Source organism: Telopea speciosissima, chromosome 3 (assembly GCF_018873765.1).
Source record: "Telopea speciosissima isolate NSW1024214 ecotype Mountain lineage chromosome 3, Tspe_v1, whole genome shotgun sequence".
NCBI classification, from domain to species: Eukaryota; Viridiplantae; Streptophyta; class Magnoliopsida; order Proteales; family Proteaceae; genus Telopea; species Telopea speciosissima.
The window spans coordinates 5,427,884-5,447,652 of NC_057918.1; the positions used below are offsets into that span (position 1 = coordinate 5,427,884).

At 40.2% G+C, this 19,769-nt stretch overlaps 3 protein-coding genes across 6 annotated transcripts; 2 read left to right on the forward strand and 1 right to left on the reverse strand.

Moving 5' to 3' along the window:
• Positions 1–832: 832 nt before the first annotated feature.
• Positions 833–3,538, forward strand: LOC122655852 (ultraviolet-B receptor UVR8-like). Its single transcript, XM_043850221.1, has 6 exons — positions 833–999; positions 1,100–1,547; positions 1,641–1,990; positions 2,120–2,521; positions 2,634–3,018; positions 3,189–3,538. The coding sequence occupies exons 2-6, from the start codon at positions 1,323–1,325 to the stop codon at positions 3,423–3,425; spliced, it is 1,599 nt and encodes a 532-aa protein (XP_043706156.1). The 5' UTR covers positions 833–999; positions 1,100–1,322; the 3' UTR covers positions 3,426–3,538.
• Positions 3,539–10,304: 6,766 nt separating this feature from the next.
• On the forward strand, positions 10,305–14,795 carry LOC122655819 (serine/threonine-protein kinase AFC2-like). Of its 4 annotated transcripts, XM_043850169.1 has the most exons (12): positions 10,305–10,597; positions 11,656–11,845; positions 12,485–12,511; positions 12,674–12,827; positions 12,949–12,997; positions 13,095–13,209; positions 13,469–13,560; positions 13,765–13,921; positions 14,050–14,114; positions 14,211–14,308; positions 14,432–14,534; positions 14,639–14,795. In XM_043850169.1, the coding sequence occupies exons 1-12, from the start codon at positions 10,499–10,501 to the stop codon at positions 14,786–14,788; spliced, it is 1,299 nt and encodes a 432-aa protein (XP_043706104.1). In that variant the 5' UTR covers positions 10,305–10,498; the 3' UTR covers positions 14,789–14,795. The 4 variants fall into 4 exon arrangements, with proteins under 4 accessions (XP_043706104.1, XP_043706105.1, XP_043706106.1 ...); XM_043850170.1 differs by lacking the exon at positions 11,656–11,845 and having other exon boundaries at positions 10,306–10,597; XM_043850172.1 differs by lacking the exons at positions 10,305–10,597; positions 11,656–11,845; positions 12,485–12,511; positions 13,095–13,209 and having other exon boundaries at positions 12,762–12,827.
• Positions 14,796–16,659: 1,864 nt separating this feature from the next.
• On the reverse strand, positions 16,660–18,221 carry LOC122654034 (protein SIEVE ELEMENT OCCLUSION A-like). Its single transcript, XM_043848005.1, has 2 exons — positions 17,592–18,221; positions 16,660–17,439 (listed from the first exon to the last, which is right to left on the reverse strand). Exons 1-2 carry the CDS (start codon positions 18,219–18,221, stop codon positions 16,660–16,662), a joined length of 1,410 nt encoding a protein of 469 aa, XP_043703940.1.
• Between the last annotated feature and the right edge of the window lie 1,548 nt (positions 18,222–19,769).

The window sequence follows — 19,769 nt, forward strand, 5'->3', positions numbered from 1 at the left end:
AGAAGGGGGGGAGGGGAGGGGGAAAATACAGACCAAAGGAGCTCACAATCACAACAACCAGTTTATCCTGCTAAGAGGGATAAATCATATTGGATTTTTCTCATCATATTGAGGGGTTCAAGGAACAATAAGGGACAATGCACCCCTCCAATCATTTATCTTGATATCATCAACACCAATTGTACTTCTCAGCAGAATTTCTTAATAATATTTTCACATCGATCTTTGTTTCTTCACAATTTCCATTCTTCATCAGCCTCTCATGGCCAAATGGTCTTCAGTGAATTTTAGATTTTGTTATTTTTATTCCTTTTCATTCTTTTTCCTTTTCTTTGTTTTTTTCGGGGGGTGGGGGGTCTAATTATTTCATCTTCTTTGTTGGTCTTGACAAGTTATTCAGTAATAATATTTTGCTTCTGTTTATTGCATTTGCACTTATGTTTTGTAGTTATAACTGAAATGGTAATGAAAATGTAAATGGAGTCATTCTCATTTCTATCATTGTATGGTGACTTCAAATTTCAGGCAATAAAGATCATAAACTAATTATTTCTGCCACAGATGTCTACCATTGTGGGCTTTATATCATGTCAAATTCCATAAGAATGGGCCTGTGGCCCTGGCTATAAATCCTATGGCTACCGTGTTTCTATTTTCACAAACCTTTCAACTGACCGACCTTTCAATTTAGCTGCAAACCATGGTTAAATCCATTACACAAGTTACTGCCAATGTAGCCTCGTATTTGAGATAATTTTATTCTTTTCCTTTTTTCAGGTCATCAACCTGTTGCTTCTACTGACTGCGATCTTTGTTCATCCCTTTTAAAAAGTCTCTACAGGTTGCGATAGTTGATCCTTTTGTTGACCCCAGTGCTTTTGATCTGGTTCTGGGCTTTCCTCGTTATTGGCTGGTATTGAAATAGCTGGAACACTGTTCCCAAAGTGCGTTACTTAGAACCGATGATGAAAATCTACACAATGTCAAATGCTTAACTGAGTATTTATCTGATGTTCACAATCTAACTGGAGAACTGGGAATTATTCCTTGTTGCACAAAGCGTGAAGTTGGTGTGTTTGTTGCTCATTTTGCTCTGAAGGGAATGAGAATGGAAAAATAGGTGATCAATTGTAATAGAGCTTTTGGATTCTTCTGGAGAAGTTAATCAAGTGAAAAAGGAAATAAGGAACTGTAGAGTGTAGATGGTTTTCAAGAGTTTGGAGACACTGGAAAGAGAATAATAGTACCTGGTTTGGTAATACAGAACAACCCAGATCTCTTATACCCATCTAGCTTGGGCACTGCAAGTTCTGGCAGTGCCCATGGTTGCAACAGGGGGTGGAACCCCATCCCTACAATGCGATGACATTGTCGAACAACCTGTCAGCTCTATTGTTGCCCCTTCTTTACCTGCATTTCAGCGCCAACAACGTCATTGCTTTGGAGAATCTATCCCTGGAGAATTCCCCTTGGCTGCCAACCCTTCTATCTTTCTCCATGTTCTTACAGGTTGTAATATGGACCCTCGAGATCTTGCAAAACTTGAGGCAAGTTGCTCTGCTTGTATTCTATTTGAGCGCAAAACACTCATTCTGCATTAGAATTGATAATGCTGCTGATTATTGTGGATGTTATTGCAGGCAACATGTTCTTTCTTCAGGAACCCTGCAAATTTTGACCCTGATTTTGGCCTGTCCATATCAGAGTTGGCTGCTCTGGATATGTGCCACAAGAGAGCCATATTTAAGCCAATGACAACTGAAGAAAGAGATCTTCTGAGGCAGAGGTGTGGGGGTTCTTGGAAGCTGGTCTTACGGTTTCTGCTGGCTGGAGAAGTATGTAGCAGGAGGGAGAAATCACATGCGATAGCAGGCCCAGGTCATAGCATCGCTGTGACATCAAAAGGGGCAGTCTATTCATTTGGCTCTAACAGCACAGGCCAGCTTGGGCATGGCACATTGGAAGAGGAATGGCGGCCTCGGCAAATCAGGTTCATGAATTCCTTCATACTTCTATAATCAAGTATATCAGAAAAATGAGAAAACTATATAAATAAGTAAATGAAGAGAAGACATAGCAGGGAACACTGATTGAACAGAATCTCATTGGTGCTCTACAGATCTTTGCAAGGAATTCGGATTATTCAAGCAGCCGTTGGGGTTGGTAGGACAATGTTGATAAGTGATGTTGGGAGAGTGTATGCATTTGGAAAGGACTCCTTTGGCGAAACTGAATTACCTGGTGAAGGAACTAGATGTGTTACAACACCACAACCTGTTGAGTCCTTAAAGGACATATTTGTCGTTCAGGCTGCAATCGCGCATTTCTTTACAGCTGTTCTATCTAGAGAGGGCAGGGTCTATACAATATCTTGGGGCAATGACACCAAGCTTTGTCATCAGACTGAACCAAATGACCAAGAGCCGCGTCCCCTGTTAGGTTCTCTGGAGAACATACCTGTGGTGCAAATCGCGGCTGGGTATTGTTACCTCCTAGCCCTGGCTTGTCAACCTAGTGGCATGTAAGTATCCCTGTACTAACTAATTACTTGCCGCCTGCGAACTAAACTTAACTCATTGCTCTGCATTCTCAGATTGTTGTTTGATAATTATCTCATTTCCATGCCTTATTAGGTCTGTGTACTCTGTGGGGTGCGGTTTAGGGGGAAAGCTTGGTCATGGTTCAAAGACAGACGAGAGATACCCTCGATTGATTGAACAATTCCAGGCTCTTAATCTTCAGCCGGTGGTGGTTGCAGCTGGTGCTTGGCATGCTGCTGTAGTGGGGGAAGATGGACGAGTCTGCACTTGGGGTTGGGGGCGTTATGGATGTTTGGGTCATGGCGACGAAGAATGTGAATTGGTGCCAAAAGTAGTGACAGGCTTAAGTGAGGTCAAAGCTGTCCATGTTGCCACCGGGGACTATACGACTTTTGTAGTGTGTGAAAGTGGTGATGTGTATTCATTTGGATGTGGAGAATCATCTAATCTTGGACACAATATTGAGCCTGATGGACAGGTTTGAATTCTTCTACTCTATTGATTATGGTGGTTTAATTTGTCTGTGTCTTATGAGCCAGTGTAGGGCTTTCATATTTTGACTGGAATGCTGAATGGGGATATTCTACTTAGTTATATAATCTGAGTTGATGAATCATGTTTTGGTTGTGTTTTGATTCTGATTAATAGGGAAACAGGCCTACACATGTTTATTCCCCACAGCTGGTGGCGTCGCTAAAGCAGGTGAAGGAGCGTGTTGTACAAATCAGCCTCACCAATGCCGTTTATTGGAATGCCCATACTTTTGCACTCACAGAGACAGGAAAGTTGTATGCATTTGGTTCAGGTAACAAAGGCCAACTAGGTGTGGAACTTGACCAGAACGAGAGGGGGAATCCAGACCTTGTTGACATTGATCTCAGTTAACCATAAATTGCTTCCAGTCTGCTGCATTCTCTACTCCACCTCCCAAGTAGTTTCTTTGTGATTCATTGTTGACATCATCATTGATACAACTGCTTTAGTGTTCAGATTTTCTTTGGGTGCACCTTGGTGTTCAGATTAACATTGTTTATAATTGTATATAGAAAGAAATAAACGATATTTATGCTTACTTTTGTATATAGAAGGAAAACTCTCTTTAATATATATGCTTGGTCTAGATCTCTTCTTTCATGTCTCTCCCCTTTTCAGATCAATTCTCTCTTCTAAAACCCATGGTTTTTGGTATCGGGATGGGATCAGCTGGGGCTGACACTGATACCTGAACGGTACCATGTTGGTGATATTGGAAAAGGGTAAAACAAAATGGTCCAAAAAACCCAGTACCTATATTTTGAGGGGTAACACGGTCTGATCTAGCCCAACAGCTGATAACGTATCGGTATTGGTATGGGCGGCAACTGATACCGTGCACTAAAACCCTTATTAAACCATCCACAGCCCTAAACCAAGTATTGAAGAATGAAGATTTTCATAGTTGTCAAGGCAGCGCCAAGGCATGCGCGCGCCATGGGCAACTATGGTTCGCATCAAGATTAATTAGTTCTAAACATAGCCAAATAGCAAGTCTCATTATTGCATTTTTATCTAAAAAACTGTTGGACTATCATTGACTTCAATGAAATAAAATTAGAGTGAAGATCAAATAGAGAAGAGAAAGCTCCCACCGCAGTCGGTGTCCGGCCCAAGCCAGCATGGTTTTAGATTTTTAGCCTTTTGGTATCAGAACTTATCGGTAATATGTACCGGTATTGTTAGTATCCAATATTGATATAGTAGTTGTGGTATCAGAAGTCAGAACAGGGCAGCGGAGGCTAAAATGGTCCAAAATTTCAAGGTATTGGTACTTTGAGGGGCAAAACGGTCTGGTGTGGCCCTATACGGTCGTTCCGTATTGGTGTTAGCCGAGATTGATGTGTGTGTTCATATTGATACCAAAGACCTTGAGCATTAGATTGCCTATTTCCTTTGTAGAAATGGAAACTCATACACGATGTAAAAAATACAACGAAACAATCGCAACTACGACAAGGATATATATACATGGTTCATTAAGATGCCTACATCTACGATGAGATGAGAGTATTCTTCACTAGCAATGAAAAAAAGGTTACAAGCTCTTTTCCTCACCTCTCTTTATTTATAATGAATTCTTCATAATCCTATTAATCTTTCATTGCTATTGATTTAAGGAAAAACAAAAAGATACAAATTTTTCATAAGGAAAAAAAAAACTGTTTACGCCAACACTCCCATGAGTCTATCTCTTTTCTTCCCGTATGAAAAGAAACATCTGCCGCTTTGGCCTAAGCCACACTCCTGACTCAACAACCCTTGCAATCAGTGTCTTACAAATCGGGATTGGATCTGATTGGAAAATTCCAGCCAATCCAACTCAACTAATCCCTATACAAAAACTAGGGTGAAGGCATTTTTGGGCTAATGTTAGCCATCCACCATAACCAATCCAGATCTCTATTCCGGTTTTTTAAACCCGACTTGCAGCTGGTCGACTAGCATCATGCTCATTAATTGAACATACAGTGATCACCTCATTTAGTTGGCTGATTTGTCATCCCAATATTTCTAAAGAAATCGAACCATTTAACACCCTTATAAACAAAACCAATTCTAGAGAAAATAAAAAGTAAACAAAGATGAGATTGTATCAAACAACCGTTGGAAATCAGATTAACCTCCTCTCTCTATATAAAGTAGAGAAAGAGAAACTATACATAGATTTTTTTTTTGCTAATGGTCAGCAAAGTATGTATTAATGATGAAAAATATACAAAACTACAATAAACCACAGCATTATGCTGCAATGCAAAACAGTCCAAACAAAAGACTTAGCAGAATTTGTAAAGTGGCCTACCCAGTGCTTCCCAATTTACTGCATTAACTATGAAGCTCGGGGAAGCATTCCAGGCTTGAGTAGACTTTGTTCTTGCAGCATGGTTTGCGAGTGAATCCTCCGGGGCATTACCTTCTCTGAAGCAATGGGTAATGCGCCATTGGATGGAGTCTAGGAATTTTTGTGCCATCCACCATTCCTGAATAAATCTCCATGGAAGCTTTGCTCGAGAGTATAGATGACACCACTGATGCAGAGTCGCTCTCCACCCAAAGCTTGTTTGCATATAGTGCTTGGGCTTCCTTGATGCCTATAAAAAAGGCCGCCAATTCAGCATTGTAGTTGGTTCCAACTCCTTGATAAGCAGCAAATGCCCTGATCACCACACCAAGATGATTACGAATGAGGCCCCCCGGCCCCTGAAGACCTCAGGTTCTCCAGCGATGAGCCATCAACATTGAGCTTCCACCACCCTAAAGGAGGCTGCCTCCATATAACTTCCACAACTCATTTGATTGGTGATCTGGTGATTTTTAATCGAAGTGATCTCGCCAATACCAGCTCCTGAATCGATTTAATGTGGATAGTAGATAATTTTGTGCAATCCGTGATTGCTCTGAGGCATTTCATCACTACTTGCTTTGGATTACTTTCCTGATTGTCAAATCTTCGTTTGTTATGCTCCAACCAGATTTGTTGGCAGGTGATTGTTAAAAGTAACTTCCAAATGCTAGGTAGTGGTACCACTTTGGACTTCCTCCGCCACCAAGAGAAAAGAAGTTCCATTGAGGGGAATCCACTCCAGTTTTCATTTAATAGAGAGAGGATTTCATTCCATATAATGCAAGAGAAGCTGTAGCTTAAGAAGATGTGCTGCCCAGATTCATTATTTGAGTGACATAATTCGCATCTAGAGGCTAAGGGGACTGATCAACGGCAAACCTTATCATCTGTGGGTGGAGCCTTGTGCATCATCCGCCTGCCAAAGAGAGAGTTGCGAGGGTGTAAACCTTGCTGCCAAACTGCCCAGAGCCACGATGGAGGGGCTACCTTAATCCTCAACTCGTCCCAAGCAAATTTAATTGTAAAAACCCCGGTGTTGGTGTAAGCCCACTTGCGAGCATCTCTTCTATTTGTTAGAGCAATCCCCATGTTTTGAACTTCTGAAAGCACTTCTTGGAGAGCTCGATCATGTACCTGAGGAAAATTCCACCCATCTTCATCTAAAAAATCCGAGACCGTGGCTGTTAAGCCTTTTGGGATCCGGTTAGGCAGTAGCAGATCTTCAATGGATTGATTCCCAATCCATTTGTCATACCAGAAACGAATCTTTGTTCCATCCCGTACCACCCATCTTTCTGTTGATTGAACAAACTCCCACACCTTACGGAGCCCTGGTAGTATAGACGATGAGCCCACTGCCCTTCTTAATGTCCCTTCCTTGTTCACAAATCTTCCATTTAAGAACCCTGCAAGGTCTGAATTTGCAGCAAACTATACATAGATTGTCTCCAAAAGACATGTCCAAACACCATTTCCTTTTTTTGTAGTTATAGGAACCCACCCCCATAGACTCATGTAATAGGAGATCGTGGAAACTCAATCTGAGGACCTCATGACATTGCATTGCGTCCTTTACCAGCCGAGCTAACCCCAGGGGGTAATATTGGTACCGTATTTATTAGGCTCAAAACTAACAAGTGGACTAATACACACCAATACGATAGATTCAAAACGATATCAATATCGATGGTGATCGATACCGATAATTAAAACTCTGGTTGAAGGTGTCCTACAAGGTTTGGTAAACATCAGAGCGAATGGTATTATTTAGTTGCCATCCTGTTAGTAAGTTGGGCAGCCTTCATACAATAAAAGGATTGACTTGGTTGAGCACTGGTTTAGAGTCTACATCAACACCTGTCAAGATTGGAAAAAACTCCTTACAAAAGGCAATGGTAAGGAGCTACCATGTGGTAGGTTTGTTGGATAGTTGTCTTTGGGCGTTCCTAGTGCACATGGTTTCCACTACTTTGATGTAAGGATAAGGGTGTCAAAATCATAACTGTAAAATGGTTCAATTATGGTTTTAAAATTGAGACAATTTAGGATGTCTTTGGTAGAGTTTTTGATTTTCATTTTTGTCTTCAAAAAACATTTTTTGTTGCATTTGGTATCGTTTATGGAACCTATTTTTATTTAAAATTTTTTTTTAAAAAACGCCAAAAACCAAAAATAGATCAAAAGCCATTTATGGTTTTTGGCCAAAAATCACTTTTAACTATTTATGCGGTGACTGTAATGACCATGTGCTCATAGGTCTCAAAATCAAAGAGTAAGAGCGTCATTTCCTTGTTTAAGTAGAAATATGACCCTCATCCTCCAAGTTCTTCTTCTTCGTCTTCCTTCTGCGAGGCTGCGACTCGATCTGCCACTTCCCATTTTTTTTATTTTTCTTGCAACTCCATTCGCCCTCTCTTCTTCTTCTTCTTCTTCCTGCGACCCTTATCTTCTTATTTTCCTGCAACTACTCTTTCACCAAAAACAAAAAACATAATTTGAAACTACTCTCCCTCTGCAATCTCCAGCAACCTGACGATACCAATGCCCGGATGAAGAATTCATTCTTCGCCATAGATGAAGGGAAACTCAATCCTTATTTTCTTTTGTTTTGTTTTTTTTTTTTTTTGGTCCTGGAGCAATTTGTGCCTGTAATGATGAAATCCAAATGACACCTTATCCCAATTTGCAAGATCGGTTTCTCTCATTAAAAAAAGAAGGAAATTTCCTCTCTTCAGGGCTTCAAGTTGGGAATTAGAACACTAAGGTAATACAGAGAACACTCAGAAATCAGAATAGTAATTTAATGTTGAGGTTGCAGATAAAAATACTAACCAAATAGCCTCGGAAAGAAGATTGAATCTTAACAGTGGCCCACTCCTCTTGCTTGCCGACATTTCCGTGGGTCAAAGGGCAGCGGCCACTAGTGCTGGTTAACTTGACTACAGGGGCAGCCGCTTGAGCCGCCACCACCGCAGCCTCGGCCACTGCAGCGGTGGCCGCAACAACCGCAATGGCATACTTATTCTGCTATTCAACTGATCCAGCGTTGTAGGAACAGGGATACGACGACGATTCCTCTTTGTCAGATCCCCTCCTGGTCTAAGGTTATCGCACACACATACACTTATTTGCTGCAACCGTGGGTTGTAAAGAAAGGATCTACTTTAACCCTTAACAAGATATATGAGTCAAACTTGACAATTAGATTTGCCATGGAGGTAGTTTTCCTTTATCATGAAGAGTTCTAATTCAATTTTGATTTGCAAAAACCTTTCGGATCTGGTTCTTAGGGGATTAAATTGCACATGGATGGGTGATCTAAACCCAAAATCCCAAAATGAACTAAGGAAAATCCAAAGAGATTGATACCCAATAGCTCGGTTCTGAGTTTATGCTTTGGAAAGGAAGATGGGTAAAGATGGCATTTCTCCACCCACCCACTTCAAAAAACTATTATGCAGATAGGTATGCCAAACATATTTCTTTGTCTACAATCTATTCTGTTTAATGATTACCAAACAATTTTTATGTTTTGATCAAAAATGGTTTTCACAAATGGTTTTTGTTAAATAGGCAAAAATCAAAAATAAAAAGCATACCAAAGAGAACCTTAATCAAACGATTTAAACTAAGGCAGACTATTTAATTGAATCGTTTATACACTCTTAGATGTACATAATTGTATCAAAATCAAACAAAAAAAGTTTACCCAAACCAAAGCGAATCGTTTAAATCGAAACCGTGAAACCGTTTAATAAATGGTAGGTTATGGTTTGAAATTGAGACCATGTAATTTAATGGTTTAACTGAAACTAGAATGTTTAACACCCGATTTGCAAACAGACTGTTTCTCACTTTGACCCCCGATTAGGATATAATTTTTACATGAAATTATTACTTTACCCATCATATTAACCATGTGCTCATTAAAGAGCAAGATAAAATTCAAATGAAATAGAAATTATGAAATAGGTCATTTGATTTCTATTTCACTAAAATAGAGTGTAAAAATAAAACCAAACAACTTCTGAAATAGAAAAGATCCCTTGAAATTGAAATAGAAATCATACCAAATCAGGCTTAAAGTGTGGACTGAAACTTAAAATCATCCTAGTCGTTTGGTTTTCAATTTAATTGAGTGTTATTCTAAAATTGATTCAATATGAAGAAAACCAGACCATACCGATCGATGGACGAATAATTATCACCTCCAATTCTTTCAATTTCTCTAATAGGGGGAGTGAACCCCACCTGGACCCTACCTTGGACAGTGTGTTCGGGCTGGGGGTCAGGTGATCATTCCCACCCCTCATGTGAGAAATTGAAAAAATTAGAGATGACAGCGAATTGGAGGGGATAACGATTCCCGATTGACACCCTAACTCATGCACAACACTCATGCACTCATGCACTCATGCCTACCGGCTAATACATGAATTACGGGATCTGATGTGGATCTGGAAAATCATTCTCACCAAAAAAAAAAAAAAAAAATCTGGAAAACCATTATATTGTGAGGGTAATTAAGTAATTTCATAAAAATATCAATAGAATTTATTATGATGGCCAACAGCTGGATAAAGTCGTGCCACGTTTTGTTTAAGTATGGACAAAGCAAATCATTTTTTCACCTTATGGAAGGTCAGATATTCCCAAAAATGCTGTAGTTAAAGTCAGATTGGAATATTTATACTGGTAGGTCCCATAAAATTACTTTCATCTGTTCAGAAGGTGCTGGCCTCACGTAGAATTGGTCCCATAGGATCATCACCCGAAAAAAAAAAAAAAAAGGCTAACACAACCATGGTTAGAAAGGTTAACTAGGGTTATCGAAAACTTAAAATTTAGGAGTGGTCAACAATCTAGTAGGTCTAGAAAACGAATCGCGATACAAATTGGGAATTGGAATTGCAATCTCAACCCGTCACGCTTCAGCAAGGGTTAGCGACTTTCGGGACTAGGGTTGAGTATTAGGGTTTCGTGATTCTTCTGCGGAAGAACAAAGCTTTCTCTAGTCAGGACGTTCTCCGATTTCGTTCCTCCTACATATCGATCTATTTGATAGCGTCTCTGCTCAACCATGGAGATGGAGTGTTTGACGGAGTTTCCTCATACACACATGGATCGGCGTCCCAGAAAGAGGCCGAGGCTTGCTTGGGATGTCGTGCAGGCACCGAAGGTAGATCTTGTTTTACTCTGATATTTTATATCTGTTGTTTCTATGTTTTCTCCAGCTAGATCTTGTGGGGTTCATTGTCCTCTGTTTGGTCTGGTAAGGTTCTGTTCTCTGTTAGATCTGTAGTTTCTCTGTTTTCTCCTGCTAGAACTTGTGAGGGTTTGTTTTCCTCTGTTTGGTCTTGCAAGGTGGCGCTCTCTTTTGTTTTAATCCCCTACCCCGCAACATTAGTTGATGATTCGAATTTTTTCCCCTTTGATTTGTAAGATCTGAAAGTTAATTTGTGGAATTTGGCCCTTCACTTCGTCTCTTCCCACCTCCTTTCTAGGTCGGTTGTATTTTTTTCTTATTTGCCCTCGCTACGACTTTAACATGCCATACTTCAGATTATTTTTTGTATTTTTTAATTTCCCAATTTTTCTTCAATGTATATGTTTCAGTTTTGACCAATTTTGTTTTCAGTTCTGTTATATTCGCTGATTTAGGTGATCGTCTGTATATACAATATTTTCCGTCGTGTTTGATCAATATTTGAACCTTGATAGGTTCTCGTCATGATTCCGTGTTTCCTGCCGATTTATGGCTAGGATATCGTTTTCTTATTCCTAAAAAAGATCTTTGGACAGGTTTCCTCGGTAGGCCAATTTTTTGAATAGATAGGCTACCTTTGTATTCCGATTTTTTGTATTTGAGTTGATCGTAGATCTTTTGATATGGTACTGGTTTTAGTTTCTAATTTGTTTATTATTAGATTAATGGGTTTTTCTTTATGATTAAATTCCTTTGAGACTTCTTAATACCTGCTATAAACAGTCTGATGTTTTTATTTCGCTTTTATTTTTGCAAAATTATGCATTATTTTCTAGTTTCTGACTTCCTTTGCTTGTTGCAAAGATACTATGTTATGTGATAAGCTTTCTGTATTTTCTTCTGTAAGGTTATTTCTTTATCCTTTATGATATGTTAACAATAACGTAAGTGATATTGGAAGAGAATAATGAAAGTGAGGGTGAAGTTTTTAATTATGTTTGTGTGGAATATGAATGGATGGCTGTGTGTAGGCCCAGCCAGGAATATTTTGTGGCCAAGAGGTTGGAAATCTGACAAGCTATGCACCTTCGAGGGCACCCTCGGACCTTACTAGTTCTCTGTTTGTAAAGGGAGTTGCTCGAAATGGTTCTCCCCCATGGCGAGATGATGACAAAGATGGACATTACATTTTTGCGCTTGGAGAAAATTTAACTTCTCGCTGTAATTACACTTGATCACCATTAAAACAATATTTTTATTTATGTTTGTGTGGATTGATCATCTGGAGACTGACGTTCGAAACTTAAATATAATTTTCATATATTTTTTAATTTAATCTTTCTTGTTCTTTAATGCTTCAAAATTTTTTCAGTAGTAATAAGTTAATCCCAGTCACAACAGTTTCTTTTGATGGATTTCTGCATTGAATAGTTGAATTTCAGCTAAATAAACGTATTTGAAAGATTTCCAAATCTACAAGATGTACAAATATTTTTTGTTACATTGAATTCAAGGGTGTTAGTTTTGTCTTTTCATTTGCCAGTGTTACAAATAAGAATAACTTTTTTTTTTTGCTTTTACCTATACCCGAATTTGTAGGGTTGCGTTTGCATATGTTCTCATGCATGCATAAATTACATGGACTGGTTGAACATTTTATGTGGAGCTTTTTGAAATCGACCAACGAGAGTTTTGTACATCAATTACTTGTCCTGTCCATGTTTCATCTGACAAGTTTTTACCATGGTGAAATCCATGTGAAATTTACCTTTTTGCAAAAAGTGTTTGGAACTCTTGTCAACTATTTGTCATTAATTCTTTCTGACATGTTTTCTTTGTTTCTGTTTTCTGTACGAGCAGATCGGATCCACGGCAAAATGGGTGAAGGTAAGTTTCAGTTGATACTTATTGTTCCCCTCCTTCTGTGAACCTGATATCCATAGGCATTTTTTTGTTTTATTTTCAGTCTGCCCATGATATTTTGATCATTAACATGCAGGGTTATACTACTCTAAAGTACTCATTTGAAATTTGTACTCTCTTTTCCAGGGACCTTTGGTCAGGTCTTAGAATGCTGGGATAGGGAGAGGAAGGAAATGGTTGCCATCAAAATTGTCCGCGGTATAAAGAAATACCGGGAAGCAGCCATGATAGAAATTGAAGTCCTTCAACAGCTCGGTAAACATGATAAAGGGGGCAGTCGGTGAGTTTTTTATGTTGATGGTACTGCGTTCTTTGTTGATGCTTTCCTGCTGATGATTGGCACAATGGTAGATTTAAGGTAGATTTTTCTGCAAGTGGTTAAGTGGGTTTATTCTTTGCAGTTGTGTGCAAATACGGAACTGGTTTGACTATCGTAACCATATCTGTATTGTAAGTATATGATTGATTTGTGATGGCTTGTTTTCCCCAATTTCACAAATTTTTTGGGGGTTAAGACTTTGTGGGTGGATTTAAATGGTTTTAACAGGTCTTTGAGAAGCTTGGACCAAGCTTATACGATTTTCTACGGAAAAACAATTATCGCTCATTTCCCATTGATCTAGTCCGTGAGCTTGGCAGACAACTATTGGAATGTGTAGCATGTGTGTAGACATTACTTTTTCCCGCTTCTTCTATCATTTTCAAGTTGGATAACACTACTTGCTACTGTTATATAGTCTCTTTTCTTGAACTAATTATTGAATTCAGGAGGTGTTCCCCTAGATGCTTTGGTTTAATTTATATCTGGCAGGCGATGTAATTTTTGTTCATTTTTAGCTTTGAATATTTCTTTAATTAATTATCAGATAGTTTGTTTATTCTAGTTTCGGAATGTGCTCATTGCTTTCTTAATATTTGCAGTCATGCATGATTTGCGGCTCATACATACTGACTTGAAGCCGGAGAACATACTACTTGTTTCTTCAGATTACGTTAAAGTGCCAGATTACAAGGTATTGCAATTTTTTTTTGAGAATTTGCTCCATCCATTATTTTTCCATTGTCATGCTCCTGTGGTTCTTATTGCAGTCCTTCATCAAGAAATTTGGTCCTTTTTTCTATTGTTCCGCTGTCAACCCCCCCTATTTCTCGCCTTATGTTTTATTTAGTTACCAATGGTATTGAATCATCACCATTCTGTGTTTTCCTTGTTGCAGGTTTCATCTCGGTCACCCAAAGATGGTTCTTATTTTAAAAGGTTGCCGAAGTCGAGCGCCATAAAGGTGATTGATTTTGGCAGCACAACATATGAACACCAAGATCATAGCTACATTGTGTCAACGAGACATTACCGTGCACCTGAGGTTATTCTTGGTATGCTCTGTTTTAGGCTTTTCTCTAAGATTAGGTGTGTCTTCTTTACAAGTCTGATATGCATGGGAATATAGTCGATGGGGAGTAATGTGATCTCTTGTTTGCGTTACATTTGTGTTTGTTTTCAGGCCTTGGTTGGAGTTACCCATGTGATATTTGGAGTGTGGGTTGTATATTGGTAGAACTCTGCTCAGTAAGTCTTCCCCTCTTAATACCCTCCCTGTTTATGTTTTTGTTATGTCCGTGGTTTTGATTTGTCATAGTTTGGCACCTTTCATTGTTTTGGCAGGGTGAGGCCCTTTTTCAAACGCATGAAAACTTGGAGCACCTTGCAATGATGGAGAGGGTATTAGGTCCGATTCCACAGCACATGTTGAAAAGAGTAGAGTGCGTGTCCTCTCATCACTGTCTTAATATTTAAGATTTTTTTTTTCCATTATTGTTGGTAGGAAGTTCTAATTTAAAGTTCCGATTTTTGACTTTCATGAATTTGTGATTTGTTATGGTTAGTCGGCATGCGGAGAAGTATGTTAGAAGAGGTAGATTAGATTGGCCTGAAGGTGCGACCTCAAGAGAGAGCATTAAAGCCGTTTTGAAGCTTCCTCGACTCCAGGTAACTGTTTTTCGAAGATTAAAACAGTTGACTACTTGTAGTGGTTCAAGGTTTTCTGAATCTCATCGAGCTGGTGTTTTACCTGTTCCTTCCTGTTTTGGCAGAACCTAGTAATGCAGCATGTAGACCATTCAGCAGGTGAAGTCATAGATCTGTTGCAAGGTCTCCTTCGGTATGATCCTGTGGATCGATTGACTGCTCATGAGGCTCTCAAGCATCCTTTCTTCACGAGGGACCATCACAGGAGGTCTTGAATTTTGTGTTCTACTTGTAATACTTAATGGCCGATAGGTGGGTGGGCGCCGATCATTTGTTGATAGAAGATATTAGAGGGTTCCCATCTGCAAATGAGTGGAGAAGTGGGTGGTGTGGGGGGGGGGGGGGGGGAAGTCAGTCCATTATTGTCCTGAACCGTTCACGAAATCTCCCGATAGTGATAATGCAAAGGAGGCATTCTCTCTTCCATTACTCTAATGTACAATACAAGCAACTTGTTAATTTATAGTGATCTCCCTTTTCTTTTTGACTCGTCCAATTTAAGGTGCTTAGAAAATTCTGAATCTTATTTATTTTTTGGAAAAAAGAAAGCACAGATTGTTTACGTGCCCCTAACACCAAGACACCCTTCCTGGAAAATTATCACCTCCAGTTTGCTGACCTGCCCAGTTCCCCAGTTCCTCTAATAGGGGGATGGTGGATCCCACCCGGGTAGGGTGTTTGGGCATGGGTAGAGAGGTCATTTCAGTCCCTCTTTGTTAGAGGAACTGGGGAACTGGGCCGGTCAGCAAACTGGAGGTGATAAAGATCCCACCCTTCCTGCGGTTCCGTTGCCGTGCACAGGGTAGACTTGACCACGCACAATTCACTCCAAATTTTTTTTTCCGAAGTAGTCGAAGAATCTTCCGTCTCCCCGAAGAGCAAGTGTTAAGTTATCACGTAGCATCTTCATTATTGTGAAGTCTTCCTAGGAAATATAAAGTAAACAGTTTGTATTAATATACTTTGTAGGGAATCCAACAATTAAACTGTCAAGAGTAAAAAATATAGGAGTGGAGGGAAAGAAAATGATGGTGTTGTTTAGTGTAATTATATTGGATCAATGACCATGTTGTTCTGTAGTAGGTTAGAATTATTCTTACTGTTTGATGGTTATTATAAGTTTAATATTTTTCTACCATGGGTGAGGGTGGCACGTTAGCAAAGCATCAAGCAAGCTAGTTGTATGTGCAACACCAAAGCAGAGCTCAGCTGTTAAGAGGTTAAGATAGGTGCAACATTATTCCATCTGTCTCTTTTAATGGTTGATGAAACCCCTATGAAAGAGAGAACCGGCAACCAGAGTGTTATCGGTGGGAGAAAAGGAGGCCCTCTAAAATCTTGGACCCCTGACTTCTGAACCTAAAACTCTGTTTCTTCACCCCTAAATACTAGATTCGACAGAAACCCTGTCTCTGAAATCTGTAATTAATTAGCATTATGAACACGCCAACCAAACCTGCTGTGATTTCTACAATCTTCTTATTGTTGATATCAGTGTAAATTAACTAATTTCACTTGGAATCATTAAACTCGGAATTAATCGAAGACTCCTTGTTGATTTCGATCTGATTGGGTCTGAATCGATATTGGTCAGAATCGATCCCAAAAACCCTAGAATTGTCTTTCAGATCTGGAAACGATCAATCTCAATACCCATTAATTAGTTGTTCTCGAAATGGCTGAATCGAGATTGGTCAGTATAGATTTTAGATCTGAATGCGGGCTGACTAGATCAAGAATTTTAAATTTAGAATCAGAGTTCGAATCGAATCAAATCTAGAATTCCAAATAAATTTGAGATTTACTTATTTAACCACAAGCCCAAGCCCAAGGAGAGGAACATTCACATTCAATTCTCTCAAGTAAATTCTTGTTTCATATACCCTAAAGTATTGAATCTCATTAGTAACTCTACCGGTAGGTATACTCAAACGGTGACACGCACGGAGGGTTTGCTTACACAACACTCATGTTGTAGACTTGTAGGGTATAGCGGGCATAGTAGCACGCACACAGTATCCACTAATTAATCCCAATCTAGTATCGGTTGGAGAAGAGTAACGGGGGGAGAGATGAGGCAGACCCTCTAGTACCACTCGAGTGAGTAAGCCGGTTGGGGTCTGAGCAGTTGGGCAGTAGAGGATGCAAGCCGGAGAGATGAGGCAGAACTAATCGTAGTTGCAGGATTGCAGCAGCTGTACATGACGGACACGGACACAGACTTTTCCATAGGGCGGCCACAGTCGATACAGACCATCGTCTCAGGGAGAATTCTTCCGTCGGTCCTCGGCAGGATGAGGCGAGTGCAGTGATGCGGGGTGCGCACCTGTTCCAAGTGATCATTGAGTGCTTGAATGAAACCCTTATTAGCATGAACGCTGTGCTTCCGCATATCGTACTCATTGAAGCACTTCAAGATCAATTCCCCGTTGGCTTCGGCCATGGTTCCGAGTTCGTTACCTATCAATGCCCATCCTTGTTCGCTGCCGTCGAAGATGAGCATTTTCGTGATCTCCTTCATTATGGGATCCTTCTCGATGGGGTTTCTTCCATGCTGCATTAGGGAGTACCACATGCTCTCCAGCCGGATCCAGAAGTACCAGATGAGTGTGGGGTCTTCCCAGCAATAGCTCAGCTTCTCGGTGTTGATGATGTCGATGTTCCTCTTCACTCGCTCCTTAGAGTTTCTCTTCCCCACGTAAATCATCTTCTCGAGTGTGATACCTGCTGCCTGTGCCACCTTTGTTGTCGTCGTTGTGAATTTCCTTATCCAATCTATGTCTTCTCCTCCATACAGGCAAATGTATGTATTGCTCCACGGAGTCTGTATGTACGGAGGCTGTATGTATGTATTGCTCCACGGACTCTGTTACGTACATCAAGCTAGCATTGCTCAATTAATATGGAACCCAATTAATTGAGTAATATAATAATAATAATACTAATAAGAAGAAGAAGAAGAAGATGCTTGTTATTGATTAATTATTAGGTCCGTCTGGTACGGTGGAGGTTTTTTACCAATTGGGAGTAGTTGGAAATGTTGACTTCATGCTCAGTGTCATTAACCAACCATCTAGCAAAATTTGTTGTTATTCCATTTTGTTTGGGTAGAGAGTACTTTCGATACTCCATCTCCCAGAGTGTTTCCTCCCTGCTGCTGGTGAAAGGGTAGGCTACTGTTATTCCCCAGATCCATATCATGTGGAGGGCATTGGCGTTTACGACCATGCCCTGTCGGTCCAAAACAACAATGATTGGCTTTCCGTTGAAGTGCCACATGTCCTTGATGTACTTAATCACTGGTGGATGGATGAAGGAAGGGTGGTGCACCGAGTACCATGGCATATTCGACTGCACTCTCTCAAACTCTCTCTGCCTGCCTTCGCTCCATGGGATACTACGATTCCTGTCCTCCACCACAGGGACCCACAACAATTTTATTTCCTGCCCGTAAGACCCGAACGCTGTCCATGGAGGTGATCTAGATCTTCTATTGTCGAGCTGTCTGGTAGAACCGTGCTGTTCAAATATGGTGTTGTGCGCAAAGATCGATTTATCCCCACTTGAACAAGGCATTTGGGCAAGGGAAAAGCCGCCAAATTCCCAGGGAGGTGAAGGTTGTGGATGTGGATCCGTCCAAGGAGTCATTTTTCCGAATCGTTTCAATGTCACGATTTCATCTTGGGAGATATGCAAGTCCGATATCAGGAGCAATACATGGTTGCCTCTCAGTACTTCAACGCCAACCTACACTTGTCAAAAATACGTACATATATTTACATTACATTACATGTAGATCGTGCAAACACAGAACGATAACTGGAGTCGTTGATTGATTGATCCTTTGCATGTGAACGTACACTTCACGACATCTGTCTTTTAGGTTTTTTGAACAAGAGGTATCCGATCCTCCAGGGCTCGTGCACGACCCCAACAACATCATGAGTCGGAAGATAATGGGCCCCCATGTTCTCCAAGGGATTTTCTCTCAGGCGGGGTTCCCACAATATTCTCTTAGGTTTTAGTATTTTCTAAACTACCATTTAAGATCCCATTTCCTTGGCTGCCAGCTGTCTTATGTGTAGCAGCAAAATTTCGTCCCCCAAGGAGAGAGGCGGAGGCAAAGTTGAACTCGATCAGGACCTTCAGCTTCCTTAAGCGTCGTCCTTTGCCAACTGCACTGTTCCTTGGTTTTTTTTTTTTATTATTATTATTTTCTCATAAATACACCTTTTAAATTATAGTAAATGGAACCTAACTTTTTTCAAAAAAAGATCTTATGTAGCCGTGGCGGGAGCTACACATGTGCAACACCGCTAAAACGACAGCAAAAACAGGGGTAATATTGTCATTTCATAGGTGGGTCCCACCTGCGCCCCACATGTGAAATGACCACCTCCCCCTTGTACTTTGGGTGGTTTTCGTGCTGTACTTGTGCAGCTCCCGCTACGGCTGCACCAGAGCCAAGTCCCAAGTTTAGCACTTGAGAATGAAATCTTGCTGCTACAATAGTAGCAGGAACATAGGCTGGCAGCCAAGGAAATGGGATCTTAAGGGATATTTTAGAAAATACTAAAACCCAAGAGGGTATTTATGAACCCAAAGGGGATGTGAATTATTCTATTTCCTTGGCTGCTAGTCTTGTAGCAGGAACATTCTTGTTATGGGTGTTTGTATTTTCTAAAATACTCTTTAAGATCCCATTTCCTTGGCTGCCAGCCTTAAGTGTACGTACGTGCAAAGATCTCAACTCAGCTATAGACGAAAAAAAAAGAGAGCTAGAGAAGGAGAGGAGAGTTAGAACCCTTTTCCCAGTAGAGCCATCAAGAAGCGGCAGCAAATCATCCTTGGTATAAAACAATGCCTTGAGAGTCTTGGTGTTGTCAACATGGATCGTTTTAAAGACTTGCATCAGCGAGTTATAAGCTTCGACCTGTTTCTTCTCATCTGCACCAACAATAAAGCCAAGTATCGAAAAATGAAAGATTAGAGGAAGTATTTGGCTAGCTAGCAAGCATCAATTCAATCATAAACTGATCTTGTTGTTGGTTCATTAATTTCTAGCTAGGCTAGGCTAGGCTAGGCTAGGTTGGGCTTACTCATAATTCATTATTCACTCACCAATATACTGATTGCAAAGATCGAGTTGCTTGATAAGGTGTTTACGTATGTTCTTGACCTTGTCAGCTAATTTGT